Source organism: Dipodomys spectabilis, unplaced genomic scaffold (genome assembly GCF_019054845.1).
Source record: "Dipodomys spectabilis isolate Male_0828 unplaced genomic scaffold, ASM1905484v1 ptg000018l, whole genome shotgun sequence".
Classification (NCBI taxonomy): Eukaryota; Metazoa; Chordata; class Mammalia; order Rodentia; family Heteromyidae; genus Dipodomys; species Dipodomys spectabilis.
Window position 1 is genome coordinate 13,612,757 of NW_024870695.1, and position 15,889 is coordinate 13,628,645.

The 15,889-nt window shown below is 41.1% G+C and overlaps 1 protein-coding gene across 1 annotated transcript in view; it reads left to right on the forward strand.

Annotated features, from left to right (window-relative positions):
- Nucleotides 1-1,484: 1,484 nt before the first annotated feature.
- Nucleotides 1,485-15,889, forward strand: part of Fbxo47 (F-box protein 47) — a 33,138-nt gene continuing 18,733 nt past the window's right edge. Inside the window, exons 1-4 of the mRNA XM_042674161.1 lie at nt 1,485-1,665; nt 3,395-3,565; nt 9,082-9,158; nt 13,041-13,118. Of these exons, the coding sequence (XP_042530095.1) occupies nt 1,485-1,665; nt 3,395-3,565; nt 9,082-9,158; nt 13,041-13,118 (507 nt within the window). The remainder of the gene's footprint in view (nt 1,666-3,394; nt 3,566-9,081; nt 9,159-13,040; nt 13,119-15,889) is intronic.

The window sequence follows — 15,889 nt, forward strand, 5'->3', positions numbered from 1 at the left end:
GCGTGTATGTGCACGTGAACAAGCACACAAATCCTTAGGCTTGAACTCAGGGCCTCAGTGCTGTCCCTACCATTTGAGCCATAGCTCTAGTTCTGTTTTGTTTTTTTGTTTTGTTTTGTTTGTAGTTTATTGGAAATAAGTGTCTCACTGACATCCCTGGCTCTGAACTGCGATCCTTAGATCTCAGCCTCCTGAGTAGCTAGGATTACAGGCTTGAGCCACCAGCCCATGCCTACTTTTCCTATTTTTCTGTTCTTTTTCTTTCTTTTCTTTTTTTCTTTTTTTGCTGGTACTGGGGATTGAACTCAGGGCCTGTGCACTGTCCCTGAGCCTCTTTGTGCTCAAGGCTAGCACTCTACCACTTGAGCCACAACACCACTTCTGGCTTTTCCTAAGTGATTCATTGAAGATAAGAATCTCAAGAAAGCCTGGCACTGGTGGCTCACGCCTCTAATCCTAGCTACTCAGGAGGCTGAGTAGTTAGCCCCAGCAGGAAAGTAGTGAGACTTACCTCCAATGTGGCGCTGTGGCTCAAGTGGTAGAGTGCTAGCCTTTAGCTGAAGGAACAGTGCCCAAGCCCAGAGTTGAAGCCTCAGGACCACCAAAAAAAAAAAAGAAAGATGGGAATGTGGCCTAGTGGTAGAGTGCTTGCCTAGCATGCATGAATCCTTGGGTTTTAATTCCCCAGTCCACATATACAGAAAAAGCTGGAAGTGGCACTGTGGCTCAAGTGGTAGAGTGCTAGCCTTGAGCAAATGAAGCTCAGGGACAGTGCCCAGGCCCTGAGTTCCAGCCCTCGGACTGGCAAAAAAAAAAAGTCTCAAGGACTTTTCTGTCCCTGATGGCTTCTAACCATTATCCTCAGATCTCAGCCTTCTGAGTAGCTAGGATTATAGGCATGAAACACTGGTGCCAGGCCCTGTTTTTCATTTTTCTTTTCTTAGAATATGTTTCATCCAAATACATGTTTCATTTTATAGGGCTCATACTTTATCAAAAGATTTTATATGTCTTCAAATGATTGTGAGATAAATTAACATCATGGTAAAACTTTCGTAAATGTGGAAAAAGAGCTATTGCCCATCAAAGTGAGGATCTTTTTGTTTAAGAACAAAAACAATGGGCTGGGAAGGTGGCTCAGTGGTAGAGTGCTTGCCTTGCATGTATGAGGCCCTGAGTTTGATTCCTCAGCACCACATAAACAGAAAAAGCCTGAAGTGGCGCTGTGGCTCAAGTGGTAGAGCACTAGCCTTGAGCTGAATAGCTGAGAGATAGAGTTCAGGCCCCAGACTGGCAAAAAAAAAAAAAAAAAGAACAAAAACAAAAACCAGTAAACTGAAAATGTAATAGGAGGCTTACCTAGCATGTACAAAACCTAGGTTTGAGCTCCAGCAGTGAAAATTAAAAAAGACAAGTTCTTCTTTGCTTTAATTTCCTTTCTCCTTTGTTTCTTGTACAGGATAAATTAATGGTATAAGGAAAAGATGACATCAAGAATAAATAACAGTTTCACTTTGATTCCCAAGGAGAAATATAAACGCTGCAATCGTGGATCTGCCTCTTTTTCCAACATCCTTGATTCAGGTTCTCCAACCATGTCAACATTTGGACATTTTAAAGTTTTGCCATTGGAAATATTCCAAATAATTTTAAAGTATTTGTCAGGTGAGTTTTAGGAACTATGAATAGGTTTCATAAGATGCTAAAATATTATAATTTTTAGCCGAGTGCCTGTGGATCACCCTTAAGCAAAGTAACTAAGGGACAGCTACCAAGCTCTGAGCTCAAGCCCTAGGACTGGCACACACACACACACACACACACACACAAAACAATATTATAATTTTTCCTAAGAACTAGTTTGTTATCTTAGGCTCTGTTAAAATGCTAGTAGCAGTTTAACTAAGCTTCTTCCTCTCCCTTAGAGTTCTATTGTTGATAGAAAAGGAATACAATGAGAAAGAACAATGTTCAACTCTTTTTTTAAAAAAATTTATAAACTAAGCTGGGCATTTGTGGTTCACACCTGTAATTCTAGCTAATCAGGAGGCTGAGATCTGAGGATCAGGGTTCAAAGCCAGCCCTGGCAGGAAAAGTCCATGAGAGTCTTATCTCCAATAAACTACTCAAAAAAAAAAGACAGAGGTGGCACTGTAGCTCAAGTGGTAGAGTACTAGACTTGAGCACAAAGAGGCAGAGAGATAGTGCAAAGGCCCTGAGTTCAAACCCCAGTACCGACAGAAAAAAAGTCTATAAGTCAAGTGTGGTGCTACATCTCTAATTACAGTACTTGTGAAGCTGAGGAAGAAGAATCATAAGATCTAGGCCAGGATGGCCCTATATAACAAGATTGTATCTCAAAAAGGAAAGAAAAAGAGAGCTGGGCACTGGTGGTTCAAACCTATAATCCTAGCTACTCGGGAGGCTGAGATCTGAAGATCACAGTTCAAAGCCAGCCTGGGTAGGAAAGCCCTTGAGTTCTCTTATTGACAACTAAACACGCCCCTCCCCCCCCCCCAAGAAAAATAAGTGGTAGCTCAAGTGGTAGAGCACTAGCCTTCCGCATGAAAGCTCAAAGCCCAGTTCAAGTCCCAGGGCAAGCACAAGAAGGAAGGGGAGCTAGGAAGGTGGCTAAGTGGTAGAGTGCTTTCCTTGCATACATGAGGCCCTGGGTTTGATTCCTCAGCACCACATAAGCAGAAAAAGCAGGAAGTGGTACTGTGGCTCAAGTGGTAGAGCGCTAGGCTTGAGCTGAAGAGCTGAGGGACATTGTCCAGGCCCAGAGTTCAGGCCTCATGACTGCAAAAAAGAAAGAGGGAAGGAAGGAAAGAAGGAAGGAAGGAAGGAAGGAAGGATATAGGAAAGAAGCATACCTGTAATTATAATGTCATGTTAACAGCGCTTGGGTGCTGTCCTTCAGCTCTTCAAGCTCAAGGCTAGCACTCTACCACTTGAGCCGTAGAGCCACTTCCAGCATTTCCAGCTTTTTCTGTTTATGTGGTGCTGAGAAATCGAACCCATGGGGGCTGGGAAGGTGGCTCAGTGGTAGAGCGCTTGCCTTGCATGCCTGAGGCCCTGGGTTCGATTCCTCAGCACCACATAAGCAAAAAGAAAAAAGCCGGAAGTGGAGCTGTGGCTCAAGTGGTAGAGCGCTAGCCTTGAGCTGAAGAGCTGAGGGACAGCGCCCAGGCCCAGAGTTCAGGCCCCACGACCGGACCCAAAAAAATAAATAAAAAAAAATAAAGAAATCGAACCCATGGCCTCATGCATGAGAGGCAAGCACTCTACCACTGATCCACCTTCCCAGCCTTTGATTATACATTTCTCTAGGTTTGTTTTTATTCATAGACTGTACTGATAATGATATTCTTGTCAAATATATTTCTTTTTGTAGTGAAGGATGTCAGTATGCTAAGTATGGTGTCCAAAACAGTCAACCAGCACATTATTAATTATATCTCAACCTCATCAGGAAGTAAAAGACTTTTACTACAGGATTTTCATAACCCTGAGCTACCTGACAAGAATCAGGATTCCTACATAATGGAGCACTACAAATCTCTAGGTAATTTATGAAATAAGAATTGCAATAAGTAATGAATTAAACTTATTTAAGAGGATTTTCTTTCTGTAGGCTAGTGCAATGCAAAGGACTTCCTAAAATGTACCTATCTGTATGATGCTTTTACTCTTTAGTGAAAGAACTTTTCCTTCACAAAGTTGCTTACACTTATCTTTAAAGGTCAGAGAATGCACTTTAATGTAAAGTGCCAGCCCTGGTGAATTTCATGTGGATTCATTGCCACCTAGACTTATTGTATAGGTGCCTTACTAACTTAGAGAATTGATGTATTTTCTATGCTTTATTTTCTGTGTTTCAAATGAGTGTTATTTCTATGTCTTTTCCCTTTCAACCATAATCTAGCCCTTAAAAATAGAAAAAAAGGGTTGGAGGTGTGGCTCAAGTGGTACAATTCAGTGTTCTGGGTTCAAGCCCCAGTACTGCCCAAGAAAGGAAGTAAGGAAGGAAAGGAGGGAGGGAGGGAGGGAGGGAGGGAGGGAGGGAGGGAGGGAGGGAGGGAGGGAAGGGAAGGAAAGGGAAAAGAAAAGAGAAGAGAGAAAAGAAAAGGAGAAAAAGAAAAGAAATTTAAATACATTATTGTGGAGGGTCATTTATTTTCCTACCAGAACCTATGGTTTTCCTTTATAAGCAATGTATGCATTTATTAATAAATCATTATAATTAAATTGAACTTATCAAGGGACATTCTGTATAATCTTTCTTCCCTTGATATATAATCCTGTATATCTTTTATCCCATTCATTGTTTTTATTCACCCTAGAGTAATAAAATTCTTAATTTAACTTTGACTAATGACAGCAATTTAACTATGAAACTAATTTATAATTAACCAAAGCATTGCAATAAAATGTTGAGATTTAAATAAAGATATAATAGTAAATTGAGCACATACTGCCTTTTAGTAGCCCAAGAATGCCTCCCTCTAAGATAATAAAAAAAGATTATATTGGGTACCAGTGGCTCAAACCTATAATCCTAGATACTCAGGAGGCTGAAATCTGAGTGTCATATCATAACTTTCTCACTTTTGGGTTGTAGGGGGGAGGGGGAGGGGGATGATCCATGAGATTCTTATCTCCAATTAACTACCAAAAGGTCAGAAGTAGAGATATGGCTCAGTGGTAGAGCACTAGCTTTGGTGGTGGATGGGGAATGGAAGCTAAGGGACAGCTGAGGGACAGGCCCTGGGTTTAAGCCCCAGAACCAGCACAGAAGAAAAATACTGTATTGGTATGCAAATACATTCGACAAATATATTTAATTAGAACAAATGCAAGATGTGTGATCTGAATAGAGTGTTATTGATTTTAGTGTTAATGACTAGATTTGGTAAGCCTATGACCACATATGACCCCCCCCCCCCAAGTGGTTTTGGTCTGACAGAATGAATTTTTTTTTTTTTTTTTGTCAGTCGTGGGGCTTGAACTCTGGGCCTGGGCGCTGTCCTTCAGCTCTTCAGCTCAAGGCGAGCACTCTACCACTTGAGCTACAGCACCACTTCTGGTTTTCTGGTGGTTTTATTGGAGATAGGAGTCTCACGGTCTCTCCTGCCTGGGCTGGCTTTGAACCGCGATCCTCAGATCTCAGCATCCTGAGTAGCTAGGATTATAGGCGTGAGCCACCAGCGCCCGGCTAGAATGAATTTCTTTTTTTCCTCAACTGCTTAAACAAAAATAATCTGGGACAAAAGGAAGAGGGTTGGCTTAACTGGTTCTAGCAAGCACAAAGCCCTGAATTTAAACCCTAATCTCACGTACACACACACATACACACACACACACACACCAATTATATAGATAATTCTGTTAACATACAAATATGTATTGATCTTACTGGTTGGTTTTTTTAAAAAATGGTATTATTCAGCCTTCAACCTTCCATTTAATTTTTGACACACACCTGGTGTATAACTGGTTCTTTTGGTAAATGTTTGATGTACTTTCCCTTTTTTGTGTGTTGTAACTCCTGTCTGATCTGTTCTTGTTTCCAGACATTAAAATAACACTTTCAGAAGATTATAAATTTTAATTTGCTTTTTCATACAGAACCAAGCAGATGGCCAGTGTGGAAAGAACATTACGTCTGACTCTATTTTAATAGGAACAATTTAAAAAGTTGGTCTCTAAAAGCAGAGTACCTTTGTTTTAAAAGAAAATTTAAAAGTCAGCCAATATTGGGTTTTATGATAAATTGCAACTTGAATTAAAAATATGAGTTTTACAGTAGAAAAAGTGATCAAAATACAATTATAGTTTAAAATCTCCAGTTATAATATACCATGAGACTGGATGCCAAAATGAGAGGAAAAGAACTTAATCTAAAAGAAGTTTTTACGGGGGCTGGGAAGGTAGCTCAATGGTAGAGTGTTTGCCTTGCATGCATGAGGCCCTGGGTTGGATTCCTCAGCACCACATAAGCAGAAAAAAGCCAGAAGTAGCACTGTGGCTCAAGTGGTAGAGTGCTAGCCTTGAGTTGAAGAGCTGAGGGACAGCACCCAGGCCCAGAATTCAAGCCCCATGACTGGCAAAAAAAAAGTTTTTATGGGCTGGGAAGGTGGCTCAGTGGTAGAGCGCTTGCCTTGCATGCCTGAGGCCCTGGGTTCAATTCCTCAGCACCACATAAGCAAAAAGAAAAAAGCCGGAAGTGGCACTGTGGCTCAAGTGGTAGAGTGCTAGCCTTAAGCTGAAGAGCTGAGGGACAGGGACCAGGCCCAGAGTTCAGGCCCCACGCACGACTGGACCCAAAATAAATAAATAAAAATAAAAAAAGTTTTTAGCTGGGTGCTGGTGACTCACACCTGTAATCCTAGCTACTCAGGAGGCTGAGATGTGAGGATAGCAGTTCAAAGCCAGCCCAGGCAGGAAAGTCTGTGAGACTGAACTCCAGTTAACTACCAGAAAGCAGGAAGTGGCACTATGGCTCAAGTGACAGAGCAAAGTGCTATCCTTGAGCTGAAGAGCTCAGGAACAGCATCCAGACCCAGAGTTCAAGCCCCAAGACTGGCCCAAAAAAGAAATTCTTTTTATGTAAAAAATAAGAAGTGTAGTGGAGCTGTGGCTCAAAATGGTAGAACAGTAGCCTTGAGCAAAAAAAGCTCAGGGTTCAAGCCCCATGATTGACCCTCCCCCCCCCCCAAAAAAAAAGGGGGAAGTGTTTATGTTTAAATTCAATTCTGATCATGTGGTACCCAAATGTAGGCAGCCACTGGTGACTTCTGCTGATAAGCTGCTAATCCTGGATACTCAGGACGCTGAGATCTGAGTATTGCAGTTTGAAACCAGTTCTTGCAGGAAAGTCTATGACACTCTTATCTACAATTAACCAGCTAAAAGCAAGAAGTGGAGCTGTGGTTCAAGTGGTAGAGCCCCAGCCTTGAGTGATAAAACTAGACCCTGGGGGCTGGGAAGTTGCCTCAGTGGTAGAGTGCTTGCCTTGCATGTATGAGGCCGTGGGTTCAGTTCCTCAGCACCACATAAGCAGAAAAAAGCCGGAAGTGGCGCTGTGGCTCAAGTGATAGGGTGCTAGCCTTGTGCTGAAGAGCTGAGGGACAGCGCCCAGGCCCAGAGTTCAGCCCCCACAACCGACCAAAAATAAATAAATAAATAAATAAAACTAGACCCTGAGTTTAAACCCAAGTACCAGCACATTCCCCCCTTTAAAAAAAGTACATTAGATTCCTATAGATTTTTTTAGAATTATATAATTATTATGCAAAAAGGTAAATATGCAGAATATAAAAAACTAAAGAAAGTCATGATATTTAAGTAGCTAGTTTTTTTCCATGTGTATTTTTAGTTCGAAGACATTTGTTTTTATAAGAATGTTTTAACAATGTACTGCCATTTTAGGAAAATCAGAATACTTAAAGGAAACAAATCATACACTTGTCATTATAGTTGCTGTCACATCTTACTGAGAAGTTGAAGGGCCTTTTTTCCTTTTGAAAAATGTCTGATCACAAAATCCTACACATTCCTACCATGTAATCCCCATAAAAGGAATAGATAGATATTTAAACTGAACTACTGTGAGCAAAAAATGACTTCTGACTTCTGAAACTTTAAATACTCATGAACACAAAATCTCTTTTCTCATTCTTTCCATGTTTTACAACTCTTAAAATATTTTCCTTTTTAAAAAAAGTTAATTACAAGAGATAATGAAATCTGTTTTCTTTTTTTTTTTTGGTCTGGTCGTGGTGCCTGAACTCTGGGCCTGGGCGCTGTCCCTCAGCTCTTCAGCTCAAGGCTAGCGCTCTACCACTTGTGCCACAGCGCCACTTCCGGCTTTTTTCTTTTTGCTTATGTGGTACTGAGGATTGAACCCAGGGCCTCATGCATGCAAGGCAAGCGCTTTACCACTGAACCACCTTCCCAGCCCTGAAATCTGTTTTCTATGGAATAAAGAAAATTTCCCTAGTGTATCTTTTTTTAGATCCAAGACTGCTCTTCCAATTGAGCTGTGCCTCCAACCCCTAAGGGTTGGTTATTTATTTAATTTTTCCTAGAGTATCTTTATATTTTATTGTTTGGTTTTTTTTTGGTCTGGTCGTGGGGCCTGAACTCTGGTCCAGGGCGCTGTCCCTCAGCTCTTCAGCTCAAGGCTAGCGCTCTACCACTTGAGCCACAGCGCCACTTCTGGCTTTTTTTCCTTTCTTTATTATTTTTTTTGTCGGTCGTGGGGCCTGAACTCTGGGCCTGGGCGCTGTCCCTCAGCAATTCAGCTTAAGGCGAGCGCTCTACCACTTGAGCTACAGCGCCACTTCTGGTTTTCTGGTGGTTTATTGGAGATAGGAGTCTCAAGGTCTCTCCTGCCTGGGCTGGGCTGGCTTTGAACCGGGATCCTCAGATCTCAGCCTCCAGAGTAGCTAGGATTACAGACGTGAGCCACCAACGCCTGGCTCCTTTTTTCTTATGTGGTGCTGGGGAATTGAACCCAGGGCCTCATGCATGCAAGGCAAGTGCTCTACCACTTAGCCACCTTCCCAGCCCCTTATTGTATGTCTTTAAATTAAATGCTTTCCATCTATGTCCTGTAGAATCCATTTCACAATTTATATATTTGTGTGTGTGTACATGTATGCATGCATGCCAGTCCTGGGGCTTGAACTCAGGGTCTGAGCACTATCCCTAAGCATTTTTGCTCAAGGCTAGCACTCTACCACTTGAGCCACAGCTCTACATCCCATTTTTTGGTGGTTAACTAGAGATAAGAATAACATGAACTTTCCTGCCCAGGCTGGCTTCCAAAGGTGATCCTCAGATCTCAGCTTCCTGACTAGCTAGGAGTACAGGTGCAAGCCACCAGTCCTCAGCTCAATGTCACCATTTTTTTTCCCCCAAGACTTTAGGTCTCTTAGCCTCTTAGATGAACACCAGAATCACTTGATGAATGCCATAACAGTATACCACACTGGACTTCAGAAAATTATGGTGTTATTAGATATGTTAAAATTGATCACATTGTTATTTTCTTCTTGTGTCTCTTTACTTTCTCAGGTCTACTATTTAAAAGATGTACATTGCTGCTACCCACCAAGGAAAGACTGAGGTACATTCACAAGAAGCTCTCAGAAGTAAGATGATATTTTTGAATTAGCTCACAATCTCTATCTCCAGTAATTTTGCATGTGTATGTGATACTGGGGATTGAATCCAGGGCCTTAAACATGCTAAAAAGCACTCTGCCTCTTGAACTATAGATCAAGATATCTTATTATTAGCATACTATTATTAAGATATCTTATTATTAAGCTATATAGACCATGATATCTTATAACTAAAATCTTATACTCATTTTAAATCTATTATTAATTAATAGAATTTCATGAATTAGTACTAAAAAATTGATCATTGGTAATCTAATACTCTCCTGGGTACTCAGAGATTATATAACATGAGATGTAGTATAGTATAGTCATGTTCCCATTTGCACAACTCCAGTTACATATAGTCAACTATAGTCTGAAAGTATTAAATGAAAAATGCCAATATGTGAGGTTTAGATTGTGCATCATTCTAAGTAGTATGATATCTCTTGTCATCCTGCTCCAACCCACCTGCCATGTGACTCGTCTCTTTGTTCATTGTATCCATGCAGCATATCCTGTTCTCATTAGTCACCCTATAGCTAGCTGATTATCAGACCCACTATTGTAGTATCACAGTGCTTGAGTTTAAGCAAACTTCATTCTGCTTAATAATAGTCCCAAAGTGAAACAATAATGATGTTGGTAACTTTAGTACACTGTATTTTATCATTTTTCTGTGTATTACTAGTTATTATTGTTATCCTCTTACTATATTCAATTTATAAATTTATCACTGGTATGTATATAGAGAAGAAAACATGGTTTATTCAAAAGTATTTTTATCCCAGATAGGAACCCTGAGAAAGTTAGTTTATTTTATTTTTTGTCAGTTGTGGGGCTTGAACTCTGGGTCTGGGCACTGTCCCTCAGCTCTTCAGCTCAAGGCTAGCACTCTACCACTTGAGCCACAGTGCCACTTCCAGCTTTTTCTGCTTATGTGGTGCTGAGGAATTGAACCCAGGGCCTCATGCGTGTGAGGCAAGCACTCTACCACTGAGTCACCTTCCCAGCCCCTGAGAAACTTATTTTAAAATTATGATTTAAGAGAGGCCCTGGTAGCTCAAGCCTGTAATCTTAGCTACTTGAGAGGTAGAAATCAGGAGATTTTGCTTAGAGGCCATCCCAGGTATAAAAGTTAGTGAGGCCAAGCGCCAGTGGCTCAAGCCTGTAATCCTAGCTACTCAGGAGGCTGAGATCTGAGGATAGAAGTTCAAAGCCAGCCCAGGCAGGAATGTCTGTGAGACTCTTATCTCCAATTAATCACCAGAAAACCAAAAGTGACACTGTGGTACAAGTGGTAGAGCGTTCACTGTGAGCTGAAGAGCTCAGGGAGAGCACTCAGGTCCAGAGTTCAAGCCCTATAATGGACAAAAAAAAAAAAAAAGTAAGATTCCATCTCAATGAATGGCTGGGCAAAGTGTGCACTTCTGTTATCCCAACTACAGGGGAAGCACAATGGCTGGGGCAGTGGCACAAACCTGTCATCTACAATGACATGTGGAAGCACAAGAAAGAAGATTGTAGCCCAGCCTTGCCTGGGTAAAAACCTGAAAATCTCCTCACTGGAAAACCTACACATTGGGAATGTGATTCAAATGGAAGAGTAAGCATAAGGCCCTAAACTCAATTCCTAGCACCACCAAGAAAAAAGTAACAAAGCAATGACTTGTATATTTTATTAAAATGAAATAATTTCTGAATATTAAAATCTTTAATTTTGAATATACAAAAACATTAGGAAAGCTGCATTTGTTTATTTTTTGTGTGGTGCTAGGGACTGAACCCAGAGTTTCTCCCATACTACTGAAAGTGCTCTTCCACAAAACTATTCCCCCAGGCCTGGAGAGCAATTTTTTATTGTTTTTATAAAGGTGAGGTACAGAGGGGATTACCATTTCAAAGTCAGGTAATGCATGCATTTCTTTTTGGACAATGTCACCCCCTTATTCATGCTCTCTCTCAGTTTTTCCCTCCCATCCCCACCCACATTTTCAGCATTCATTTTCAGCATAGTGTCAAGTAAATACCACTGCTGCATTTGTTCACCCTTTGTCCCTCCACTTCTGTGACCCTTTTACCTTTTCCCCAAAGACAGATAAACAAACAAGCAAGACACACAAAAAATACTTATTTCCATTTCCTGGAATTCATTTAGGCAAATATTATTTTATATGATCAGAGGGACAGAGGCAGTGCTCCTGTGTATTCCTCCACTGAGTATTTTCCTTTAGTCTCACTGTGTGTGAATACCTAGAGTCCTGTGTACATTTTCATGTCCCTGGGTATTTTAGATCTAGTCTTCTGCAGGGAAAGTATTTTTAATATATAATATGGCAAATTTTTTTCTCATAATTCACTTGGGAATGCATATCAATGTATTTAGACATAATCTTGATATGACTGAGTTTTACTATACAAAACCAATATATATCCAGTCTGATGTTCAGGCCGATACTCAACAGTATGCAAATTATTCTCATGCACTGACAATTTTCCATGTACTATTTGGTTTGGTCTACCCATTCATGTAGCATTTAATCAGATAATCCTTCCATCATCTGGCCAATCACCAAACAGTTCTGTATACTAGTTTAATTCAAAGTTTTTCCCTCACCCCACTTAAAGCATCACTTTCATTCATCAAGATAAGTTGATCAGGATGAGGGCATGGTTCAAGTGGCATAAAGCCTGCCTAGCAAGCATGAGGCCTTGAGTTCAAACCACAGTATTTGAAAATAATAAATCTCACAGCAAAATCTTTCACTGGCTACTTTTTACTGCTATAAGCCTAATTAAGTGGTCCTATCTTTTTCTTTTCTTTTCTTTTTCTTTTTTTTTTGTCAGTCATGAACTCAATACCTGAGCACTGTCCCTGGGCTCTCTTTCGTTCAATGTTAGTGCCCTAACACCTTGAGTCACAGTGGCACTTCCAGTTTTCAAGTGGTTAATTGGAGATGAGTCTCACAGACTTTCCTGCCCAGGCTGGCTTTGAACTTTTATCCTCAAATCTCAGCCTTCTGAATAGGATTACAGGCCTGAGCTGCCAGCACTGGGTACCATGGTTCTATCTTTATTACTAAATAAACATTATTAATTTTACCTCCATACATTTTGCCCTTATTGTTTCTCTCATCAATATTTTCTATTTGTTATATCTGAGCTCTACTTTAAGATGTTGGTTTATTTTGCATGTATTCATCATAAGCTTTTTTTTTTTTTGGTCGGTCGTGGGGCTTGAACTCTGGGCCTGGGTGCTGTCCCTGAGCTCTTAAGCTCAAGGCCAGCGTTCTACCATTTGAGCCCAGCACTACTTCCAGCTTTTTCTGCTTATGTGGTGCTGAGGAATGGAACCAGGGCCTCATGCATGTGAGGCAGGCACTCTACCACTGAGCCACCTTCCCAGCCCCAGGCTTTTTTTTTGAGGATGGGGGACCGTGTCCTCACTATGTAGCCCAGACTGTCCTCCAAGTCTCCATTCCCCTATCTCATTCTCTTCCAGAGTATGGGGCTTATAGATAGATACTTCATCCCTGGCTAAATAAGTTTTTTTTTTTTTTATCATTTCTGAATATACTATTTCCCTGTTTTCATATTGTCCAGTATGGTATTTATTCATTTTAACATCCTATATATTCCATCCTGAGTTATTGTAGTAATTTCATATGTGTATATCTTATTCTCCTAAATAAATTGTAAGTCCCTTAAGGACAGAGACTATGTTTCATTCTTCTTTTGTAATCTCCATAACACTTTGTGAAACAGAATATATACTGAAAAAAATAACATTACATATTCCATTAAATTTAAATGTTAAATCATTTTACAAATCCACTGAAAATGAAGAATTTTCACTTGTTCTCTTTACAGATTTCCTGTTTCAAATTTAATGGCTGTGCAGCTCCCATGCAATGTTTAGGATTACCATGTTATGGCATATTTTTACAGGTACATTTTTTTAGTGAAAGAAGAAAGGAATGTTTTTAGAGCTATTAACAGAGTATGGAATCTATCCTTTTGTAGACTAATAGAAGTTATAATAATCTTAGAAATATATGTATATATATTTATTTCTGTATATGTGTGTGTGTGTATTTGCCAGCCACTGGTAGCTCATATCTGTAATTGTAGTTACTCAAGAGACTGAGATATGAAGATCGCAGTTCTTAGCCAGCCCAGAGAAGAAAGCCCGTGAGACTGATCTCCAATAAACTACCAAAAAGGTTAAAGTGGAACTGTGGCTCAAGTAGTAGTAGAGACTGCTACCCTTAGAATATGACCTAATAGCGTTTCTATAATCTGAGATTTTCTGTTTGTAACTGATATATAATGTTTAACATTTATTTACTCCATGTCAATGTCCTTGAAATTTCCAGCTCTCTTCACCATCCCTCTTTTTTTTTTTTTTTTAACTAGAGACTGAACTCAGAACCCTCCTGAATTTTTTTGCTTTTACTTTGTTTTTCAAGCAGAGTCTTGCACTAATTTTTGCCCAGGCCAGACTTGAACCACAACCCTCATACCTCCATCTTCCTGAGTAGCTGGAATTATAGATGCACCACCATACCAGTTATGTGTGTGCATGCACGCGTACACACATGTGCTCATGCATGCACACAGGAATTGACCTAGGACCTCATGACTGCTAAGTAAACACTATACCAATAAACTATATCAACAGCCCCTAGCCAGTTGTAAAGACTGAAAACATTATGAGGGTATGGATGTGTGTGCACATGTATATATAATTGTTTAAACTCTTGGACTAGTTATTAAGTTCTGAAATCAGCTGAATGATTTCAAGAACATTTTATATGTATGTGTGTGACAATACTGGGGCTTGAACTCAAGACATAGGCTCTGTCCTTTAGGGATTTTTTTGCCCATGGCTAGAATTCTACCACTTGGTAGTTAACTGGAGATAAGAATGTCACAGACAAGGGCTGGGAAGGTGGCTCAGTGGTAGAGTGCTTGCCTTGCATGCATGAGGCTCTGGGTTTGATACCTCAGCACCACATAAGCAGAAAAAGCTGGAAGTGGCACTGTGGCTCAAGTGGTAAAGTACTGGCCTTGAGCTGAAGAGCTGAGGGACAGTGCCCAGGTCCAGAGTTCAAGCCCCATGACCAACAAAAAAGAAAAAAGAAGAAGAAAAAGAATGTCACAGACTTTCCTTCGTGAGCAGGCTTTTGAACAGTGAACTTCAGATTTTAGCCTCCTGAGTAGCTAGGATTACAGGTGTGAGCCATGAGTGCCCAGCCTGTTTGTTTATTTATTTTCAGTACTGAGGTTTGAGCTTACAGCCCTGAACTTGATAGACCAGAGTTATGTCACTTGAGCCACAACTCCAGTCCTTTTTCCTTTCGATTGCTTTTCATTATTTTTATTTATTCTTTTTTTTTTGGTCAGTCATGGGGCTTGAACTCTGGGCCTGGGCAGCATTGTCCCTGAGCTCTTCAGCTCAAGGTGAGTACTCTACCACTTGAACCACAGCACCACTTCCAGTTTTCTGGTGGTTAATTGGAGATAAGAGTCTTATGGGAAAAAAAAGAGTCTTATGGGGGCTGGGAATGTGGCTCAGTGGTAGAGCACTTGCCTTGCATGCTTGAAGCCCTGGGTTCGATTCCTCAGCACCACATAAGCAGAAAAAAAAAAAAGCCAGAAGTGGTGCTGTGGCTCAAGCGGTAGAGTGCTAGCCTTGAGCTGAAAGCTGAGGGACAACACCCAGGCCCAGAGTTCAGGCCCCACGACCGGATCGCCCCTCACCCGCCCCCCCCCCCAAAAAAAAGAGTCTTATGGACTTTCCTTGCCTGGGCTGGCTTTGAACCATGATTCTCAAATCTCAGCCTCCTGAGTAGCCAGGATTACAGGCATGAGCCACCAGTACCCAGCTTTTTTGTTTGTTTGTTTTGTTTTTTTGTTGTTTGTTTGCTTTTTTGTCAGTCATGGGGCCAGAATTCTGGGCCTGGGTGCTGTCCCTCAGCTCTTCAGCTCAAGGCTAGTGCTCTACCACTTGAGCCACAGCACCACTTCCGGCTTTTTTCTTTTTGCTTATGTGGTGCTGAGGAATCGAACCCAAGGCCTCAGGCATGCAAGGCAAGTGCTCTACCACTGAGCCACCTTCCCAGCCCCCTAGTTTTGGTTTTTTTGTTTTTTGGTTTTTTTGGGTCTGGTCATGGGCCTGAACTCTGGGCCTGGGCGCTGTCCCTCAGCTCTTCAGCTCAAGGCTAGCGCTCTACCATTTGAGCCACAGCGCCACTTCCGGCTTTTTTTCTTTTTGCTTATGTGGTGCTAGGGAATCGAACCCAGGGCTCATGCATGCAAGGCAAGCGCTTTACCACTGAGCCACCTTCACAGCCCTTAGGTTTTTTTTTTTTTTTTATTGTAAACAAAGGAGGTAAAAATTTACTAAGCCTTTACTATATGCCAGACACTGTTTTAAACAGTGTGCATGTATTATCTAAATTAAAACTTATGGAAGCGGCACTGTGGCTCAAGTAGTAGAGCGCTCGCCTTGAGCTAAAGAGCCTAGGGACAGTGCCCAGGCCTAGAGTTCAAGCCCACGACCGACCCAAAAAAAAAAAAAATTATAGCAATCTGAGGAGTCGGTACTACATCTGAGAGAATCTTGCATTGTGCCCCACCTTGTCAGAAAACAACTACACAGATTCCAAGAGCTCCTTCTAACCCTCTTCCAAGGCAGACCTTTTTTTTTTTTTTTT